Below are 20,456 nucleotides of genomic sequence, written 5' to 3'. Positions count from 1 at the left end.
AAAAACACACACACCACCCTAAATAGTTTGGCGTCATCAGCAAACTTGGCCACTTCACTGCTTACTCCTAGTTCCAGATCATTTATGAACAAGTTGAAAAGCATTGGTCACAATACAGATCCCTGTGGGACCCCACTGTTCATATCCCTCCATTGGGAGCATTCACCATTTATTCCTACTCTTTGCTTTCTTGGTTACTAGGGTGGTTTTTAACTTTGAAAACCTTAAGTTCCATGCCTCTTTAATAGGGTAATGGGGATCTTACGGGATTTTCAATCAGACCGAGATTGCTTCAAGATGAGGCTTTTATTGTATGTTTGCCTTGCCCCATTCATGGAATTTTACTGTGAGTCCAGACATCATCATCCAATCGTAACTCTCCTGCATTTCCCCAGCACTTCTTCTGTCTTTGACTTCTACTTTTACCACTGACAACTCATTAGAGAGGGAAAGACAGAATAGCTGCATAATGTATTTTGATTGGATAGGATCCATCTGTCTGGAAGCACCCTAAAAGTCGTCACAACACTTTCTCATTTTATTACTCCTTTTCATGTGTCTTTCATGAACTGAAAAATGGAGATGGACCTATCTTCACAGAGTGCTCTGTGTCAGATTAATCCAATAGAATTAGGATCCAGCACCTTTCTACTGCCAAAGTCAACACCCTGAGTACATCACAACATTAACAAACTGGCCATGACTTGTGCTAACAGAATCCCTGCCAAAATCCCTTTCATCAGAATCTATCTATTTTCCGCAGTTGTTCTTCAGTGGCTGTGTACTTCAATTTACGAACTTTCTCTACCATCGTGGAAAGTGACAGGCATGCCTTCCCAATTCAATATCCTTTTAAACACAAGAAGCATTCTTTTTGGATAAATGCTTTATTGGTTTCCATACTCTGTAAATGATCACACAATATGAGCCATTGCTGAGAAGTTAAACAAGGTATAAGATGGTTTCACAGTGCTGACTGTATATTATCTTTTGTGCTATTAATTGCCATGATAATGTTCAACAGAAAACATAACAAAAATGTATCCTACTGAGACAACATCTTGCATGCTGTTGTATCTAAATAACTGTAAAATAGCAGTAGCAACAGAAAACCATATGGGTGAATGGAAAAAGAGGCATAATTACTCCTTGATTTATTTCAGTGTTGTAACAAATTAATTAAAAAAGAGCCAAACAAGATGTGAGGTCATTTGGGTGAAAACAATGAATGTGTACAGCTTTAAAAAAATTAAAATGGCCAGTACTGGGAGGGAGAGCAGAACTGGGGTCATGGCAGGCTGGGAAGTTTTGTTTTTCACCACTTTGAAATCAACTTTGAAATCAACTTTTGTCATCAACTTTGGTGATGTTCCTCATCACCACTTTGGTTCCAATGAAATTGGCCCTCTGAAACATCCAATGTGAGCTTCCCTCCAGGGTTAACTGCAGGTTTGGGGGGGGGGATTTTTGTTGGGAGCATGGTGCAGGTGAAAGGGTTAAACCCCCTTCCTGTGCACCATGGAGGGATGTTGGAAAAATCCACGATGGATTTTTCCAACATCTGTATTTTGAATTTTGAAGTCTGTATTTATTGCAGTAATCTGAATGCACATGAAAAGGGGATATTGGCCAGGGCGAATCAATGGGGTGGGTTTAAAACTTCTCATACCCACCTGTTCTCTCCTACAAATCCATCATCTCCCCTACAAATGGCCCTCCTGGCCATTTCCCCTTCAGTTGGGCTTACTTCCCATTTTGGAGCCCAGCTGGGGAAAGACACAATTAAAAACAGCTGGGAAAGGCATTTGCAGGAGGAAATTGGCTAGTGGGGAAAGGTGTGAGCAGCCTCTTTCACTTGCTGATTATTTCCTGCAAGTGCCCTAGCCCTTTTATTTGCTTTATGAGACCAACATGAGTTTGAGGACTCTTAAGATGTTCTCCCTTAAGATGGAATGTCAAGACTCTACCATCAGGGTAGTACATTGATTTCATTTTTATTGTAGCATTCAGCAGTCTTATGACATGTTAAAGATATTTAAGTCCCATTGATTTCAACAGGAGAGAGAACTAGGTTCTTAAATATCTCCATTGAAACTGGTGGCACTTTAAAGATCTTGCTTTTGACTGGCTGGTGCCCATAGTCGAATGACTTTTATTCTAACACAGGATTTCTTCTTTTCAGTGTTCATCACTATCATTTGTCTACTTCTTCATCTAAAGGAGGGGGATGGAATCTTTTTGTATTTTTTCTTGTCAAGGGCCACATTCCCTCAAGGGGAGGGGTGCATGCCTGCACTGGGTTGAAGCCAGTGATGGGTGGGGCCAGATCTAAGGTTAGTGGAGCCACTTCTCTTTCACCCTCTTCTCTCTCTTTCTCCCTCCCTCCCTCTTCCTCCACACCTAGCAGTCACCCAGGGGAGAGGCATCTTGCCAGAGGTCTGAACTGATTACTTGCAGAGGGTCTTTAAAAATTAGACAGAGGGCTCACATATGGACCTAAGACTGCACATTGTGCAACCCTGACCTAAAGATTCCCATGTTTCTTCTTGTCTTTCCTAATCATCTCTATACAACTGTCCAATTTCCTTCATTTTAATGTGATAATCTTATTACTTTTTTCAAAGAAGTGCAACTGGCAGATGAGCCCTCACAGCTGGGTTTTTAAGATGTTTGCTGAACAAACCTTGTTACAAGGTTTTGCTGTTTTTAAGCTCCAGTCAATTTTAAAAAACAGATTGCCGCTGTTTTGCAGAATTAAATAAAAGCCCCCCCTTTGTATGCCTGCAAATAATCAGACTCATTGGGTTGGGGCCAAGTTGGTTCATTTTTGCTCTGTCAGCACATTTATATTACAGCCAACAGGGTGAACAGTCTGCATTAAGAATCGAAATTCTATTTTTGGAGAATATTATTGCAAATTTGGAAATAACCTAACTGCTTCAACCCTCATATCTGAATTGCATTGGCTGAACCTAACCTTCTTTATGGTATGGACAATTCCTTCTCATCTCTTTCTTCCTAAGCAAATTAATTACAGATTCTCAACCCTGTAGTCCTGATTAAAAGTAAGAGTTATGAGCATTCTAACAGAATCCAACCTTGAAAGATGTATGGCAACTCATACAACATGTTAAGGGAGAGGAACGTGCGTTGGGGTTTTGTCTGTCACTGCTTAGACTCTCTCTTGGATTTTCTTTCTCCTAACTTCATAGAAGGTTGAACTGAGAGACCTGCCATTCACTCCTTGTTAACATCTGGCCTTTCTCTTGAATGCTGCCCTTTCTTTGGGAGGGGAAATAAAGAGCAAAGGTGCAAAAACCAATGTTTCCAGGCCCACTTCACAGAGTGCATTTACAGGGCGTCTTTGTTCACTTTGTTCTCAAAGTGTGAGGACATTTCTCTCTAAGGAAGCCCAGGTTTGCAAGTTATTCCTAGCAGGCCTCAGAAAGCCAAGTCCTAACTAATGTGCTTCCACACAGCCATGGAAACACATTACAGAAAAGCAGTTCCCATATGCCTGGGGGTGGGGTGGGGTGGGGTGGGTTGAAGGGCACCTGAGCACATTCCAACTGGATGTAGACATTCTACACATTAGACAGAATGAGGTGGTAGAATTTTGGATTGTCAGTACGCTATGAAAAATCTCTTCCATGCTGGCTAACTACGTAACTTAAAAGTGTTCTCACTATTTTGTGATGTTTTGATTGGTTCTAAAGATGGTATTTGGGGATATTTTTCTGTAGATCAGTGTCTGCTTTTTGTAATAAAAAACATTATTTTTTTTTTAAAAAGAGGAAGCATTCAAAATATGACCTCCCACAGCAAACTGAAGTGATACAGTTCAGAATGCTACCATCTTCGTCTACTGCCTCATAAGAATCTAGGAAGAGCCCTGCTGGATTGGAACAGAAATGAATCTGATCTAGTAGGGCTGGCCTGAGACTTTTTGCTACCGGAGGTAGAGCAGCAAATGTCCCCACCCCAGTCAAGAGGCATGGTACCTGAAGCTAGTCAACACTCATGCCACCAATACTCTCAATAAACACTTTCAATAAAAATTTGAGGAGGAGAAGGCACCAATGAGAAAGAAAAGGGAGACTTCTACAGCATACTGGCAATGTGTAGACCCAATGCATTTTGGTGAAGACTCTTTGTCATAAATCAAAGCAACCTTTTCTATTACTTGTGTTCTGTATTCTTTGTTGCAAAGTCATACAGGTAGTATAGAAGGCTGCCTTAGCCCTATTCAGGTGTTCTGAACCTGAATAGGGCAAACACGTGAGAAGCGCTCCAGTCCCACCCTTCTCCTTTGTCATGTTCGTCATAATCAAATCATAGAGGGTGACTGTCTGAAGATGAAAGCCTCCTCTATTTGTGGAGGCTCTCTATGCAAACCAGAAAAATGGATTTTCCAGCATTCTTGCTCACATGGAGACCCTCCAGGGATTCAGGCTTCAGACAGTCACCCTCCACAAGTTGAGGGCAACACATGAAACAAAGGAGAGGGGTGGGGTTGGAGCACTCCTTCTCACCTGTTTAGCCTGTTCAAGTTCAGAATCCCTGAATAGGGCTTTTGCTGTGCCTCAAATGAGGACAGCCCTACCATTAGTCAGAGTGACACAGCTGCCTCAGGTAGCTGATTTTGAGTGTCATGAAAGGGCAACAAATAATTATTTGTGCGTTGGATCCAGAGTACTGCTTAGCAGAGTTCTGCTCATGCTTGAGGAAGGGGGCAGAGAGGCAAGGTTCACAATTCCGCCTATCTCCCTGCAGCCCCAGTGTCTCCTGTAAAGCTGCTCTGGAAGGCTGGGGAATCTTTGGACCAGCATGACAGGTGACACAGGTGGCTGCAGGGGGGAGGGAAAATTGGTGAATATTGCCTCCCCATCCACTTCCTTCAGTGGGCAGCCTCCACTAGATCCTGGTGTCTTCCATGAATAGAAGAAGCCCTTCCGTTCAAGGACTGGATAATCTGAATCCAATTCATAGTTTTTACTGCCACGGAGAAGAGCTTTTTGTGGGATTTTCTGCCTCATGTGCCCAAATAACTTGACTGGCCTTGGGTACTATGCACCTTCTCTTGTGGGGAGTGCCATTTGCTGTCCTGCCCTCAGGCAGCAAAATGTCTTGGGTTGGCCCTGCTAATAAACTATGCATTTCTAGTACACTACAGTTTCCTACAGTCTTTTTTCTTCTGTAATAAATCTAATTTCTTTTACATATATATATGCCATGAACATTTTCTCTTCACTTTTTGGCAGTCTCATACTTGCTTTTTAAAATTTATTAATTTATTAAATTTATTTATTACATTTATATCCCGCCTTTTTTCCTCCTTAAGGAACCCAAGGCGGCGTACATAGCCCTCCTCCTCCTCCTGCATGTTATCCTCACAACAACAACCCTATGAGGTGGGTTGGGCTGAGAGTCTGTGACTGGCCCAAAGTCACCCAGTGAGCTTCCATGGCTGAGTGGGGACTAGAACCCGGATCTCCCGACGCCCAGCACAACACTAAGCAATCTTATTTTCCCCAGTTATCTTCAGCCTGTTGTATGAACTTTCCATAGAGTTTTTTCTAATCTTTATGTTCTGTATGACTTTTTTTTCCTTCTAGAAATGTTCCCTTCCCCACCCCCTGTTTAATCCCCCCCCCCATCTTTGTCATTCTGCATTGGGCTATTTATTTATTAAAGCATTGATGTCTTAACTTGAAGTAAACTTTAAATACTTTTCCTTATTACTGCTTTTGCTTAATTTTCCACTTTCTTGTTATAAGAACAATATTGCTTATGCTTTCCTGGACGGCTCATAGATTTTTCACTTTTTTAATGGTGTATTTCTACAGTGCTTCCTTCTGCTTCCCTTCACTATACTTCTATATTATTGATACTTTTCTCTGTTGGACAATCTATATATATTTACTTTTTTTGGATTCCCCCACCCTTCCACTGATTACATGGTTTTCCATATTTCTCTATGGGTTACTGCTTGTTATATTACTTTGCTGCTGTTTTGTTCCTCAGTCTCAGAAATTTGTCTATGGTTCAGCCTGTTATACTCCTTTCTCCCACAGGTCTATAACAATTTTGGACAGCTGCAGTTTTTCAGACCCATGGGGCTCCTTCACATGGAGCTTTTATCCTGCGACTGAGATTGCTCCTTCACAGAAGTTTGCAGGCTCTTTACATGATGCCGTGACCCTCCAGGGCATGTCCTGCACTAAATGCCCTTTGTTCTGTTTTTAAATAGATCGCAGATAATGAACCATCGAATTACCCGCTTGTGTTCTGCTTGAGTTTCCTCCGTGAAAAGAGGAAAAGCGGCAAGAAGAGGAGCGAGACCAATGAAAGAGAATGGAAGACTCACATATGGGGAGAAAGGGAGTGGGGAAAGGAAGTGCATGTAAAGGGAGTCAGTTGTGATCCTGCATTTAAAACGGAAGCCGAAAGACCTGTTTTAAATGCAGGATTTTAGGCTGGTATAGAGATGCCCATGGCCACAGTGAACCATAGCCAACTGTCTCCCAGATTCTAGTTCCTGCACCTGCGTAATCACGGTCATGTTCTGTTTGTATGGAACAGCTTAGCTCATATGTGACTCTTTTGAAGAAGTATTTTCTGTCCCCCCCTCCTTTTTTTTTTTTACAAAGTAAAAGTAATATTTTCTGCATTCTTGAGCAGTCCTCCAACCATGCAGAAAGTTCTACCTTGTCTGTAGGTGGCTCTGTTTCACCACCCTGCTGATTGGCATGGGACCATCAAGTTCACTAATGGTATAGGACAAGTGGAGGCTGGCAAAAAAATCTCTAGTGCCAACATGAATGCTCCTGTCCAAGGCTCTAGCCACAGCAGAAAAAGAGCATTATTCAGGGGCTCACTGGGGGTGGGAGGGTGGAGAGGGGAGGCTTCATGAGAAACATTTTTCTTTCCCACTCTCCTGAAACCTTTCCTCACTGTGTTATGAAGTGCTAAAGGGCTTAGATTTAGGACTTCAATATATTTATATCCTGCCTTTCTTCCAACACATAACTCAAGGTGGCACACGTGGGTTTCCCAGGCAGGCTGCAGCCATTAGTTGCATGATCAAAGTGAATACAAAGCAGGTGTGGGGCCACACACTGAACCCCATCTTTGAGGCCTCATAGGTCCTTCCAGCCCCTCATGCGTCGAGGGATAAAGGTGTTGAAGAATAACTTCAGCAGTGGGGAGCCTACAGAGATAGAAAAAGCCCCCCCCCAACAGAAGTTATCCCTCCACACTTGGGGGGCCAGGAGGAGCCACACGACCTCAGGGGTACAGCTAAATGTATGGTCCCACAGCCTCTTTGTACTTACATTGACCAACTGCATGACTAACACCTGCATAAGACTTATATAGATACTGTGTGTATATGTCTAGGTTTCTGGAGAGTGGGAAATGGGAAAGGTAATCCTTTTTCCTTTCTTTCCTTCTGAAGCCTCTTGAAATAGTTCAAAGATGGAGGGGGGTGGCTGAGCCCATGGAATGCATCCATCCAAACCTAATCTCCTGCTCCATGTTACTATAAATTGTTACAGTCTCAAGCAGGCACATGCTCTCCCTTTCCTTTTTTCCAACTGACACCCTCAACATTCCATAGTTCCTGGAAGTCACTGAGATTATGTCCTCGTCTTATCTTTTGGGGTTTTCCGCAATTGTGCTTTTTCTTCTATTTTACAAACAAATATACTTCTGCATATCTATGGAGTCCCCTGAGTATGTAGAAAAAAATCTACCTTATTTTTGGGCTGTCCTGTTTTGTTTCCAAACAGCTACTTGAGTTTGATGTTAGAGGAATGATTACGGTACTGCTCTAAACATGGAGGTTTCATGACTGATAATTATTGATAAAGTCTTCTTCCATATCTTGTGGCTGTAGATTCTATAAGCTTATGTTATACCTCATTTTGCAATATGTCTAGAATGGCTCTTGAGCATAACGTGTGTGTGTGTGTGCGTGCGTGCGTATTCCTTCTTAATTATGTAGTGCTTTTTCTGTTCAGAGTGCTTCACATATATTTTTCAGTGATCCTTATAATAACCCTGTATTATTACTTCCATATTACAGATTTGGGGTGGGAAGCCTGACTGCCATATAGTGGCTTGCCTAAGGTGAGAGTTCTATCTATATAGGAGTTCTGTGAAAACACAGGTACGGAATATACATTTTATTGGGTGCAGAGTTTAGCATCCTAATATTCTGAACTTTCATTTTTAAAAACAAATGTCTAAGCTTCGTGGCTGCAAATATAAGCTTGAAGATGGGGAGGCAACGTCCAGTGAAATCTGCAAAGTCAGGGGGCACTCAGTAAGATTTGTAATGATTGGGGTCGGGGATGAGTCTTCAGAATACTGCAGGGCTCCTTGTTGCTACCCAGACTAGCCAAAAAAATAAAATAAAAATGCAACAACTCTTGTTGGGATAGAGTTTGAATTAATTTGGTACAGAATTTTTTTAAAAAATATATATATATATATACACATACATACATACACACACACACACACACACACACACATTTAGCACACCCCTTGGCTAAAGCTAGTGATGGAGAATAACCTTGTTGCAGTGGGTTTTTTTTTTAAATGGAGAAATGTGTTTTAGGCTTTATTGCAGGGGTGGAGAACCTCTGGCCTACGGGCCACGCATGGCCCACCAGGCCAGCCCACTGGCCTCTACCCAAGCCCTGCCCACTCTCCTCAATCCTGCTGCCACAGTCTTGTTTTCCACGCTTCTCAGTTGAGCAGCACTGGGATGGGGGGAGATCAGAGAAGAGGCTTTCATCCCTCAGCATGGAAGCTAAGCAATCTGGCAATGCAGGAAGAGATAACTCTTCTTGCATCACCAGGTCGTCCTGCCCCCTACACAGCTCTGATTTGGGGAGAGAGAAGTTAGAGAGAGAGAGAATAGAGAGAGAGCAAGAGAAAGGGACACAGAAAGAGAAGGGGGCAGAGATAGAGAATGTTGCTTTGGCCATACCTACCACAGGCATGCAGCCCCCAGAAGTGTATGCAGAAATGTTTCTAGCCCTTGGACTAGAAACAGTTCCCTGCTTTGCTTTTTCCACTACCTTAGATAAGAGAGGTAACTATATAGAACTGAGCAATAACTTGTCTGACATGCTCTATATCATTTTGTTAGGTCTTTTTATTGTTACAGACCAACCTGACTACTTTTCTGGAATGTGACTTTTGTAGTCAATGGCCCGTATTTCTCGTTCAGATCTGTAAAGTGTGGTAAACTGCCATTTCTGAAGGGGGTCATAAATCCTTTTTAACATGCAAGCTGCTTCCCTTTACCTCTCTTGTAAATACCCTTTCAGCCTGTCAGCCTCTACCTCACTTCCTCCCATTTCCTGTCATGCTTGCTATGGCAGTGGCTTTCTGGTTTATGACAGCATTAACCCCATGATATATATCCCATAATTCATGCAGTTTTGGAGGGAGTCAAAGCCTGCCAGCCAGCTTCAAAGGCTCTTGGCTTCCTTTGAAATATACATGGGACAAATAGGCCTAGAAGCTACACCGAGGAGTCTAATGAGAGACAAGGTCCCAGTTTAGGTTTAGGTATAGCAGTTTGGGTTCCCCATTCGGCAGTAGCAGACTGTCTGAAATAGTCGGCAGTAACAAAAGGCACAGAAATCACAGCAGGGACGAGATGGTGGCTTGCAGCTTGCCCAGGTAGCCACACAGTTTGGAGCAGGCGATGGTCTTGTTCGGGGAGGCTTTTTCTGTTGGGCCTTTTTCTGAGGAGAAAAACACACACCAAAAAGATGAAAAGCTTAATCGATCCTGGAAATGCAAAAGCATAGTGTGGCCACTTATAGTGTGGTGATATGAGGCCATAGTGTGGCGAGGTGGAAGCCATCTGGTGGATTATTGTAGGGCAGCTAGAGAGAAAAGAGATTTGAAAACACAATCTGAGTCATAGACCAAGACCATGATGCCTTTCCATGACTGAATCCTCTTCCTGGGCTCTTAACTCTGGAGGACAAGGGGTTGGAATCCTCTAAGGATGAGGGTACATGGTCTTGGTCTATGACTCAGATTGTGTTTTCAAATCTCTTTTCTCTCTAGCTGCCCTACAATAATCCACCAGATGGCTTCCAGTCTCTGCTACATTATACATGTCTGTGGGGCTTTGGTCTGTCTCTAGCGAACTTCATCAAGCCCTGTAGGCTTCAAGCAACCATTACAGAACACTTACACTTTATCTTAAGTACCAAGTGTTTGGCTGTGATCACACACCAGATCTGATCCAGCTAGTTGTGCTAACCTTCCACTGAAATCAATAGGATAAGTTAGTCATTATTAACTTAAATAATTTCAATGGGACTTAAGCATGGCTGCTTTTATTTCGATCATAGCTAGCTACTATAATTAGTGTGAGAGAGAATTTTATTTGGATCACATTTTTAAGAAAACTGACCTAATTCTCATTTCCTGGAGTAATATGAGGATTGGATCACAATTATCCTTCGGATTGTTCACTTCTCTTAATTTATGCATTGTACCTCTCAGCTCAAAAATTGTGTACAAAAATACATATATTAAGGAAAGTTGCATGTAAAATGTGTATATTGGAAACACATACAGAAATGGGTAAATTACGGAGAGTTGCATACAAAAATAAACGTGAATGTTTGGTTGTCCTTTAATTGCAAACTAATGAGGAAATTGGACAGAACGGACTTATGATTAAATTCTAGCAAAACTGACACAGACCAGAAATGAACCAATTCACCCATCCTTAACTATAATGAACATTGGAAATATCTCCTGTGCTCGGGTAGACATTGAGCAGTTACCTCCCTCCTGTACTGTTTCTCATACTCAATAGCAGGGCTTCAGTGGGTGTGTTGTAACCCTCAACTGGATCATATTGTGTAGGATCCTAAACAACTGGAAATGCAAGTTTCTGGAAGGGGCAGGTCGGACCTCCCAGAAATGAGCATTTCTGGTCGTTTTGGGGCCTACCCCTAGAAGCATATGTCACCAGTGCTGGTCGTAGGGGCTGCACGTGCACCCGGATTGGCTGTGCTGGCTGCCAGTGGTAGGGCACCATTGGACCATATCCATTGTGACCTAAGGTGGGTTGCACTACCTCCACTTTCTTCTTGGAGAGACTGTAAGAGAGAGGGTGCAAGATGGGCATATATGAACAAATTAAAAGTGGGGTCCATGTTTGGGTTCTATGTTAGTGAGGATTCTGGGTCAGAATTTTTTTTAAAGATTAATGGCAATTGTCTCAGAAAAATAATTTATGAGAACTGAGTAAAGGAGACTATTATTGATCCTAGATATTTGAACACCTGACATTGCTACTGAGATGTTGCAGCCATAGGGCAGAACTACACCTTGCAATCACTTGAACTTAATTTAGTCACGACTAACTTAAGTCCCATTGGGTAAAATCCAATGTACATCCTAGTTAGAGTAGACCCAATTAAATGAATGGGACTTAATCTAACATAAGTCCCATTAATTTCAATGGGTATACTATAAGTAGGGCTTATATTGAATTCTACCCATTGATTTTTAATGAGCTTGTTCTGCATGTGACTAAATCTAGATCCAAACTGTTACGTATAGTTCCGTGAATCCTTCTGGGGACTTTTGAAAACTACAGTTCAACCACTGAAGCTGTAATGTGAAGAGAAAGAGTGTGTCTTAACCCTTTTCCCTTACACTGTTTTTGTGACAGAAAGTGCTTCCCTCAAGTTATTTTACCACACTGGGAAAAGGATACTAGGGCCCATATCTTTCCCCCAGTTGGTTTAAAAGCAGCTGGGGTTGAGGTGGATTTCCACCAAAAAATAGAGTGAAGAAAAAACACTGAAAATGTTTGTTTGTTTGTTTATTTAAAGGATTAATAACCTGCCTTTCAAAACCTTTCCCAAGTTCAGTCACACAATGCAGCAAAAAGAATCATGAAACACTAAAATACACATAAAACCAACTTATAGAACTAAAACATCAGTAGCAAAATAGCATTAAAAAGAACATCAGAAATCAAACTTACATTTGAAATGCCTGGGCAAATTAAAAAAAAGTGACCACTCACCACAAAGTAGGTGCTAGCTAGGCTTCTCAGGGGAAAGCACTTGAAACTGTAGCCTCAATGGCTGAATTGTTGTTGTTTTTTAAATTCCACCCTCAAAGATTCAAAGAACTGCACCTAATGTGGAGTTCTGCCCTGTGTTACCACTTTGAAGCGGACACTGCTGTTGCATAGTGTTGCAGACTAACATTATGGGTGTATCTACCCTACTGACTTAAACTTGAAATACTTTTGAACACAATCTTATGCATGTTTAGACAGAAAAAAATCCCACAAGTCCCAGTATTCCCCAGACAGCTATATTGGCTGAGAAATGTTGGAAGTTGTAGGACATTTTTCTTGCCTAAATATGCATAGATTGCACCCTTACAATGGCAGCTCCTTCTCTCCAAGAAACCCTGTGATTTGTAGTGAGGGGATGTGTGGCGATTTCCAATGAAGAATTCCTCACCAAATCACAATTCCCAGAATTCTTCAGGGAAGTCATGACAGTTAAACTCATCTAAGTCAAATATAAGCTGGTACTGCAGATATGCCCTATTAACAACAGAAGTGTAAAAGTTAAGAGGTCCTACAAATCGTTGTTGCTGACAACTTGAACTACTTTAATCATGCTGGCATTTTGAGAACCATCACTTACCTTCATAGATTTCTTTATTTCAGCTTCTTTCCTGCTGAGCTTCAGGGATGTTTTGGTTAAATCTTTAGAGAACAAAGACAAAGAAAGTCATAGACATGGCTTCCATTTTTTTTAAACAAAGAAAGCATCAAGGCTGTGTCACATGCATCTGTGGGTAAAGTTTAGTTTAGCCCCAATAACTGGGATTAATTAGATGTTACAAGAGACATGGAGCTGCTGAGACTGCTGATCTCTTTTGCTCAATTCCCATCTCAGCCTTTCCCCAACCTGATGTCCTTCGGATGTTTTGGACTACAACCAGGGATGTATGGACTGTGTAAAATCCATTCTGTCTATGTTTCACTGATTATCAGGTGCCTTTCATTCCATTGTCCGCCCGTCCACAGAATCGTTTCCCCCATTTCTGAATCTGTGCAAATTTGCACATACGAAAATGCACCAATTCCCCCCAAATGCTTATTTTCACACTTTAGCCTATAGGCTAAAGTGTGAAATGTGTATTTTTGGCTGGCTCTTTTTATTTTGCATATTTTTCAATGCTGAAAGTTGCGCAAAATTTGGGAAAGTTAGAAAACCGGCCTGCGAGTCTGCCTGACAGACAAAAAACTGGTCTGCTGCAGAATCTGTGGGTGGGATTCATGAAAATCCAAACTCATTTGGTTGCATTGTGGATTTCTCCAACATCCTTAACTACAGCTGCAGCCACTGTTCATTATGAACCAAGTCTAATATTTACACTCCACCTGGGTATGAAGTGATATGGAACTGATCCTTCCAAGTTTCAGCCATTCCAGGCAGATATGATTTAGGGTGAAGCCGTATGTCAGAGATGGGGAATCTCAGGCCTGTGGGCCAAGTCCAGCCCACCTGACATCCCAATCCACACCTCTGAGGTTCCCCAGGTGGGCATGCCGCTCCCCCTGGCCCCACCCCCTTTCCCCCAACTGGTGATTGTCACCAATTGTTTGGTGGTTTCCCGGCTTTTGCCATTTTTTCTCCCCATTCTAATAGGTACCCCTCCTAGGGCATAGTTTCTGGAAGTAAATACATACGGGAGGGGGTGCTGAACTCTTCCCCAGCTATGCTCTCCCCCCTGAAACCACTTCTTCCTAACTGCTTTCTAGGCCAAAAATAACCTCAGTCTCACCGGAAGGAAAATGACTGGGAAGAAGTGGTTCTCTTTGGGGGTAGGGGAGAAGTTCCCTCTTCCCTACTCAGGTGCACTTTAAATGCACTTTCATTTTATAAGAACTGGGTACAGCCTATGGCAGGTCATCTAGTTTGTCCCTCAGTAATCTCATGTAATTACATGTGACCTCATGTAGCATAACAGATAATACCCCTTTTGTGTTTTAAAAACAGGCACTGCAGAGCCTTGGTCTGCTTGCTCCTTTTTTCTCGTGGGAGGATGTAATTGGAAAGGCCTGTCAAAAGACAGCTCAAGCTTTCTGTCAGCGCTGATTTCAGCACTTTCATGAACATTTGTTCTTACCTTGCACCTTTTCATCTTCTGAAATATGTTTACAGCTTCTAAGCCTTCGATTGCATCCTGATTTGCTTCACATGCTCTCTGTAACTGATGATCAACCAAGAGCAGAGTAACTTTTTCTAAGTAAGCCTGATGACCATTAATCAATGCTGATAGAAAGTGTGAAGTATCTTTTCACAGGTCTTTTCAATTTCATCCTCCAGGCATTTCCCATACATCTTACACATACCTTTGCTTCTAATATAAGCAAGTTCAGTTAGAGAAAGCAGTCCTATGGATCCTAGACAGTGTCTGGGGGCCATAGGGTAGTTCAGATTCCTGGATCCAAGGTTGGAGACAGCGCTCCAACTTCGAACCCAGGAGTCCAAGCTCCCCAACCCCTCCCCCTCGCAGATGGTGTGGAAAGAACTGTGCCAGAGTCCTCAGAGAGGAGGGAAAGGAGGCGGTTTTGTGGGTGGGGAGGGGACTGGGAAGGCCAGCTTATGAAGACTCCTCCGGCCTCCCCAGCCTCCTTCCCTCCCACTCTGCAGAGCCCCAGCTAGATGGGTGAAAAAGCCCATTTAGCAAAAATGTAGAGCAGGAAGATCACCTCCACTGTCCTCCTACTCTGCACAGGATGCCTGTCACAGCCTCCCAGTTCGGAGGCTGACGGGCGTCCTGACACGATTACACCCTTTTACCCTTCTGTAGCCTAGTGAGTTATGTTTTTTTTTTTAAATAAAGACACTTAAAATATATACATATATGTATATACAGGACTAAGCCAGGGGTGGGCAAACTGTGGTCTTATGCAACCTAATTTCATAGGGCCTTTCGCCCTCTGCACATGATCAGTTCAGACCTCTGGCAAGCGCAATCTGTCCCTCTCTTGGAAGAATGAAGGAAGCAGGGCAGTGGGGGAGGGGGAGGGGGGAGATGGGAATGTCAAAAAGGGAGAGAGAAAAGGGATGGCCATGTCCAATTTTGCTCTGGCTCTGCCCACTGCTGGCATGAATCCCCCAACATGTTGCTCCCTGCCTAGACTGCATTTGGAGATAATATCATAGAATCATAGAATAGTAGGGTTGGAAGGGGCCTACAAGGCCATCGAGTCCAACCCCCTGCTCAATGCAGGAATCCAAGTCAGAGCATCCCTGACAGATGGCTGTCCAGCCTCATCTTGAATGCCTCCAGTGTGCGAGAGCCCACCACCTCCCTAGGTCATTGGTTCCATTGTCGTATTGCTCTAACAGTCAGGAAGTTTTTCCTGATGTTCAGCCGGAATCTGGCTTCCTGTCACTTGAGCCCATTATTCCGTGTCCTGCACTCTGGGATGATCAAGAAGAGATCCTGGCCTTCTTCTCTGTGACAACCTTTCAAGTACTTGAAGAGTGCTATCATATCTCCCCTCAGTCTTCTCTTCTCAAGGCTAAACATCCCCAGTTCTTTCAGTCTCTCTTCATAGGGCTTTGTTTCCAGTCCTCTGACCATCTTTGTTGCCCTCCTCTGAACCCTCTCCAGTTTGTCTGCATCCTTCTTAAAGTGTGTTGCCCAGAACTGGACAAAGTACTCCAGATGAGGCCTAACCAGTGCTAAGTAGAGGGGAACTAGTACTTCCTGGGATTTGGAAGCTATGCTTCTATTAATGCAGCCGAAAATAGCATTTGCCCTTTTTGCAGCCACATCACATTGTTGGCTCATATTCAGCTTGTGATCGACAACAATTCCAAGATCTTTCTCGCTTGTAGTGTTGTTGAGCCACGTATCCCCATCTTGTAACTGTGCATTTGGTTTCTTTTTCCTACGTGCAGAACTTGGCATTTATCCCTATTAAATGTCATTCTGTTGTTTTCTGCCCAGCGCTCCAGTCTATCCAGATCACTTTGAATTTTGTTTCTGTCTTCCAAAGTATTAGCTATCCCACCCAATTTGGTGTCATCTGCAAATCTGATCAGCATTCCCTGCACCTCCTCCTCCAAGTCATTCATAAAAATGTTGAAGAGCACTGGGCCCAGGACTGAGCCCTGCAGTACCCCACTTGTTACCTCTCCCCAGTTTTAGAAGGTCCCATTGATAAGCACTCTTTGAATCCAATTCTGTAGCCAACTGTGGATCCACCAGATCGTTGTTTCATCTAGCCCACTTTGAGCTAGTTTGCTCATCAGGATATCATGGCGCACTTTATCAACTTCAGGTCAGTTATGAAACCCATATTTTGCTTAAATGCTGGATTTACTTTACTCTCAATTTGATTTAATTGGTTATTTATGAACAGCAAATGTATTCCCATTAATCGTAGCATGCCTATGAAGTGCCTTTATAAAAATTAGCCTTGATGTTTTGATTGACTCATCTCGTAGCTCGGTGATGTGGTGAAGTTCATATGGGTTCAGTTTGAGTAGCACTGGAAAGCTTTATGCTTCTTTTAAAAATGACAGAGGCATGAGTGAGATTGTCGTGGTTTGGGCTGCAAGTACTAGGGATGGACGGACTCACCCTATCCGCACTTGCTGGATGCTCACTGAACCGCCACTTCCTGCCCGGCAGCCTGCCTGCCGCCTCTGGATGGCTGGACGAGCATCCAGTGAGCTCTGTCTGGCTGCCCAGTCCCCTAGCGAGCCACCATTTTGTGTAAAAATGGTGGCTCGTTATTCTGTGTAAAAGGTCTCTTACACAAATGGCGGCTGTAAAGTTGTCATTTACTCAGTATTAGAGGTGTGACTGGTCCAGTCATGCCTCTAATCTTGCGTAAAGGGCGACTTGCTAGGGGACCTGGCAGCTGCGTGGAGCTCACCAGGCCATCCAGCGGCTCACGCGATGAGTGGGGGTGGGCAGCCAAGCGGTGTCTGCAGACCCCAGTCCAGCAAGCTGAACCGGGGGGTGGAGGGAGTCCATCGGACTCCACCCCTGTGTTGGGTGCCTGTGACATCCCTATCATAGAAAAAAGGCTGTTGATTTTAGAAATCAACTGAGTTTGTCATGTGTTCCTTTCTTTCGCTGCTTAACCCAAATGGCTAGTATTTAAACCAAAACAAAACAAAGTGGAAGGGCTGGATTCAATACTAGGTTAAATATACTTTAGAACTGTTGTCCAGGTAAACTGGCAGCCCTGCTATGTTTTAATGATCTACAGATATTTTTGTGAGGAGCCTGAACCTATCCTGCTCTGTCCTTGGCACTTTTAAAAATCCTTCACGCTCAGTCCTATGGATCTTGTTTCCTTAGTATATGACATCATATGAAGCAGTGTCCAGGTTCCTATTATTGACTCATATTTCAATTATTTCAGTGTCTGTATTCCATCTTTCCATCTAAAAGGAAATGCAAAGCAGCTAACATACCAAAACAATAATTTCAAACACAGCAACCAATAATATAAGTCAATAACATTTCAATTCAATACTTAAGGGGGAAAAATTCAATTAATAAACATAATAGAAAATGCATAAACATTAAAGCAATACATCACTGCAGTACAATACATTTCAATAATAACAAGGGGCAGACATACTTTGGTTAAAAATACACACTTTCATCAGCCAGTATACCAAAATATTAGATATACCATTAAAGGTCAATCTTATGGTCCTGGGATGGGGCCATTAGATGCTATGGACCTCTCCTTCCACAGGTGGAGAGGAAGGTCTGTCCATGGAGGTCCTCTTGATGTCATCCAACAATGGGGAGATTTGAGGGTGTGTCAGGGGTGGCTGAGGATTCACAGGATCCTTGGCTCCCTCATTCCCCTAACAGAGCAGGAAACTACACCAGCTCAAGAGCTGATGAGGGAAATTCCCTCCCATCTTCCTCTCTGGGTGGCGCGAGCTAGCAGGGCTTAGGAAGTGGTGGTTCCTCCACCAACGAGCCTCCTCCCCAGCTTAGGAGTGCTCCGTACAGCAGGCTAACCCAGCCCAGAGCCATAAGGAAATAAAGTGAAGAAGCAAGTTATCACAGGACTCTTCAACTGAGCACGCACACACTAATAAGGCAAAAGTGGGAGCCACCATACTCCCAAGCCCCTATGTCAAACCTGCCCTTGCATAACAGATTTAAAACAGAGGCAGACAAAAGCCCAGGGAGCTCTTCCACATCTGCTATGAGCAGGGAGGGGTATTTACTTGTATAACATCTTTTCTGTGCATGCAGGCAGAGGAGGCCGTGTGGCATATAGGTTACAGAAACGAGGCTCCATGTTCTTTTTATCTAGGCCTTTGTGATACAGGTCTTCCTTTCACTATGTTTATAATGGGAACACATTGTATTTTCCCATTAGAGCTGTTTTAAATATAGAAATGGTTGAATTAAAGCACTGGAACAAAATGAAAATGGCCACCTTGAAACAATTAGTTTACTGTTCAAATCTTTTACTGTGAAAAAAATTCTGCCGTGATTTAAAGCCTCTGTTGACGAGAGAAAATAAAATTGTCAAAATCATTAGATTTGTGTCTAGTTTTCTTGAAACCCTTTCATTTTTTTCCTCTTAGGGCAGAACTAGATTGGAGGTGCAATGAATATGAACCTGAGCACACTCCGGGAGAGTGCGCAGGACAGGAAGGCCTGGCGTGCTATGGTCCATGGGGTCACGAAGAGTCGGACACGACTGAACGACTGAACAACAACAACAACAACAACAACAACAAGACTGGAGGTAGTTGTGTGATAGCTGTCCAAACCTGCAGCCTTCATCTCCTCCTCCTGTTCCTCTCTGTCCATTAACAAGTAGCAAAATAAAACTCATGATGTGGACCCTACTCCATTTCATAGGATGCCACTGGTGGAAGGGAAACTCAGAAGTATGACAACGTTATGTCACACTTTTTGGGAATGGACGGAGAGGAGGAGATGCGTGGCTTCTACTTTCAGCAGTAGTTATGTGGCTCCAAGTTCTCCCCTTAGGGTGTCCCTACATTAAGCAACCCCCCCACAAAAAAACACATCCTTTCCGGAGCTTCCTGCTTTCGGTTTCTTTGCAGGATTAGGAAGGGCTCCTTTCCACGGCAGCCACCTGGCTTGAACTGAGGGAGTGCCTCCCTCCCTCCCTGGCATGTGTGCAAAGGAGGGGGTGGGGAGTCTTGTTTTCGTAGCTTAACTTCTGCTGTACTGTCTTCTCGCAGCCCCAGGAAACCTCTGACGTACTTCTGAGTAGACATAAAATGTAAGCTTGTGCTGCCAGTCTGCAGTCCTTGGCACACTTATGTGGGAGTAAGCTGCATTGAACTCAATGGGACTTACTTCTGAGTAGCCATAAGATCACCCTATAAGTCTGCAGCCCTCGGCACACTTACTTTGGAGTAAGTCCCACTGAACTTAATAGGGTGCTCTGAAAAACAGTGGACATTGCTTCTGAGCTTGGTGGGGTGGGGATCAGATGCGTCTCCCTTCCTTGCAGGGAGGCATTTTACCCGCTTCTCCCTCCAACTGAGAAATGCAGAGGCAGGAGTCGCAATCTGCAGGCGATTCTTGCTCTCTCGCCTGTCCAACCTGCTCGGGTCTCCTTCTGTGCAACCCCGCTCCCATCATCCTCAGTGCCTTCGTCATCCTGACTGCGCCCCCAACAACTGAAAACAAACGGCCACAGCAGCAGACACAGCAGTTTCTTCTGCTATTGGAGAATTTCACGGGGAGGTTATGGTGCCCCTGTTCTGTGGGCTGGGAAAAATACCACATTTTTTGTGTTTGGGGAAAACACGAGATAGGCTGGGGGAAATGGTGGGAGGCGCCTTGGATGTTAGCAATGTCATGTAATGAGCCCACAAACGTCGGAGAGAGAGCCATCTCAGTAGCAGGATAAAAGCTCCATATGATGACCCCCCTAAAATTCCAAATGGTTGATTTTTACTGACCTACTATAGAGATGGGTTGGAGATCTGGGAACTTGATTTTGTTATTATTTGCCATACTGTTGTCCATGTTCTGCTTTTCCTCTAATATCATGTAAGAATAGCTGACCGTAAGCAAAGTGCAGCACAGAAGGAAGCCAAGGAGAAGATTCCTATATTCCATTCTGGGGGTGGGGGAGAAAGAAAATACATCTTATGGTTTGTATCACAGATATCTGAAGAAAAAAGGGCAGTGCATATAAAGGTGGAGTTATTTTTTTTCATACATTCTGTAAGTAAGTTCTACTACATTGCAGCTTAAAAAGACCTCAAACCAACCCAATCACCTTGTGTTGAAATTAAGTTGCAATGTCCCTAATATCCAATGTTTGGAGATGTTAGGTTATAGCTATGGAATGATCTGCAGTAACTTTGCAATCAAATAACTCT

The 20,456-nt window shown here is 43.3% G+C and overlaps 1 protein-coding gene across 6 annotated transcripts in view; it reads right to left on the bottom strand.

Annotated features, from left to right (window-relative positions):
• Positions 1–1,478: 1,478 nt before the first annotated feature.
• The window catches only part of ASIP (agouti signaling protein), a 67,419-nt gene continuing 48,441 nt past the window's right edge, over positions 1,479–20,456 (bottom strand). For all 6 annotated transcript variants that reach the window (XM_084853862.1, XM_084853867.1, XM_084853866.1 and 3 more), the window contains 3 exons: positions 20,031–20,191; positions 12,720–12,781; positions 1,479–9,764 (listed from right to left, as the gene is read on the bottom strand). In XM_084853862.1, the coding sequence (XP_084709988.1) occupies positions 9,582–9,764; positions 12,720–12,781; positions 20,031–20,191 (406 nt within the window). In that variant the 3' untranslated portion in view covers positions 1,479–9,581. The remainder of the gene's footprint in view (positions 9,765–12,719; positions 12,782–20,030; positions 20,192–20,456) is intronic.

Source organism: Heloderma suspectum, chromosome 4 (genome assembly GCF_057233095.1).
Source record: "Heloderma suspectum isolate Gila_16-S chromosome 4, 16-S_ref, whole genome shotgun sequence".
Taxonomy (NCBI): Eukaryota; Metazoa; Chordata; class Lepidosauria; order Squamata; family Helodermatidae; genus Heloderma; species Heloderma suspectum.
Note: the sequence above shows the minus strand (reverse complement) of the source record. Positions and strands in the feature narration are given on the sequence as shown.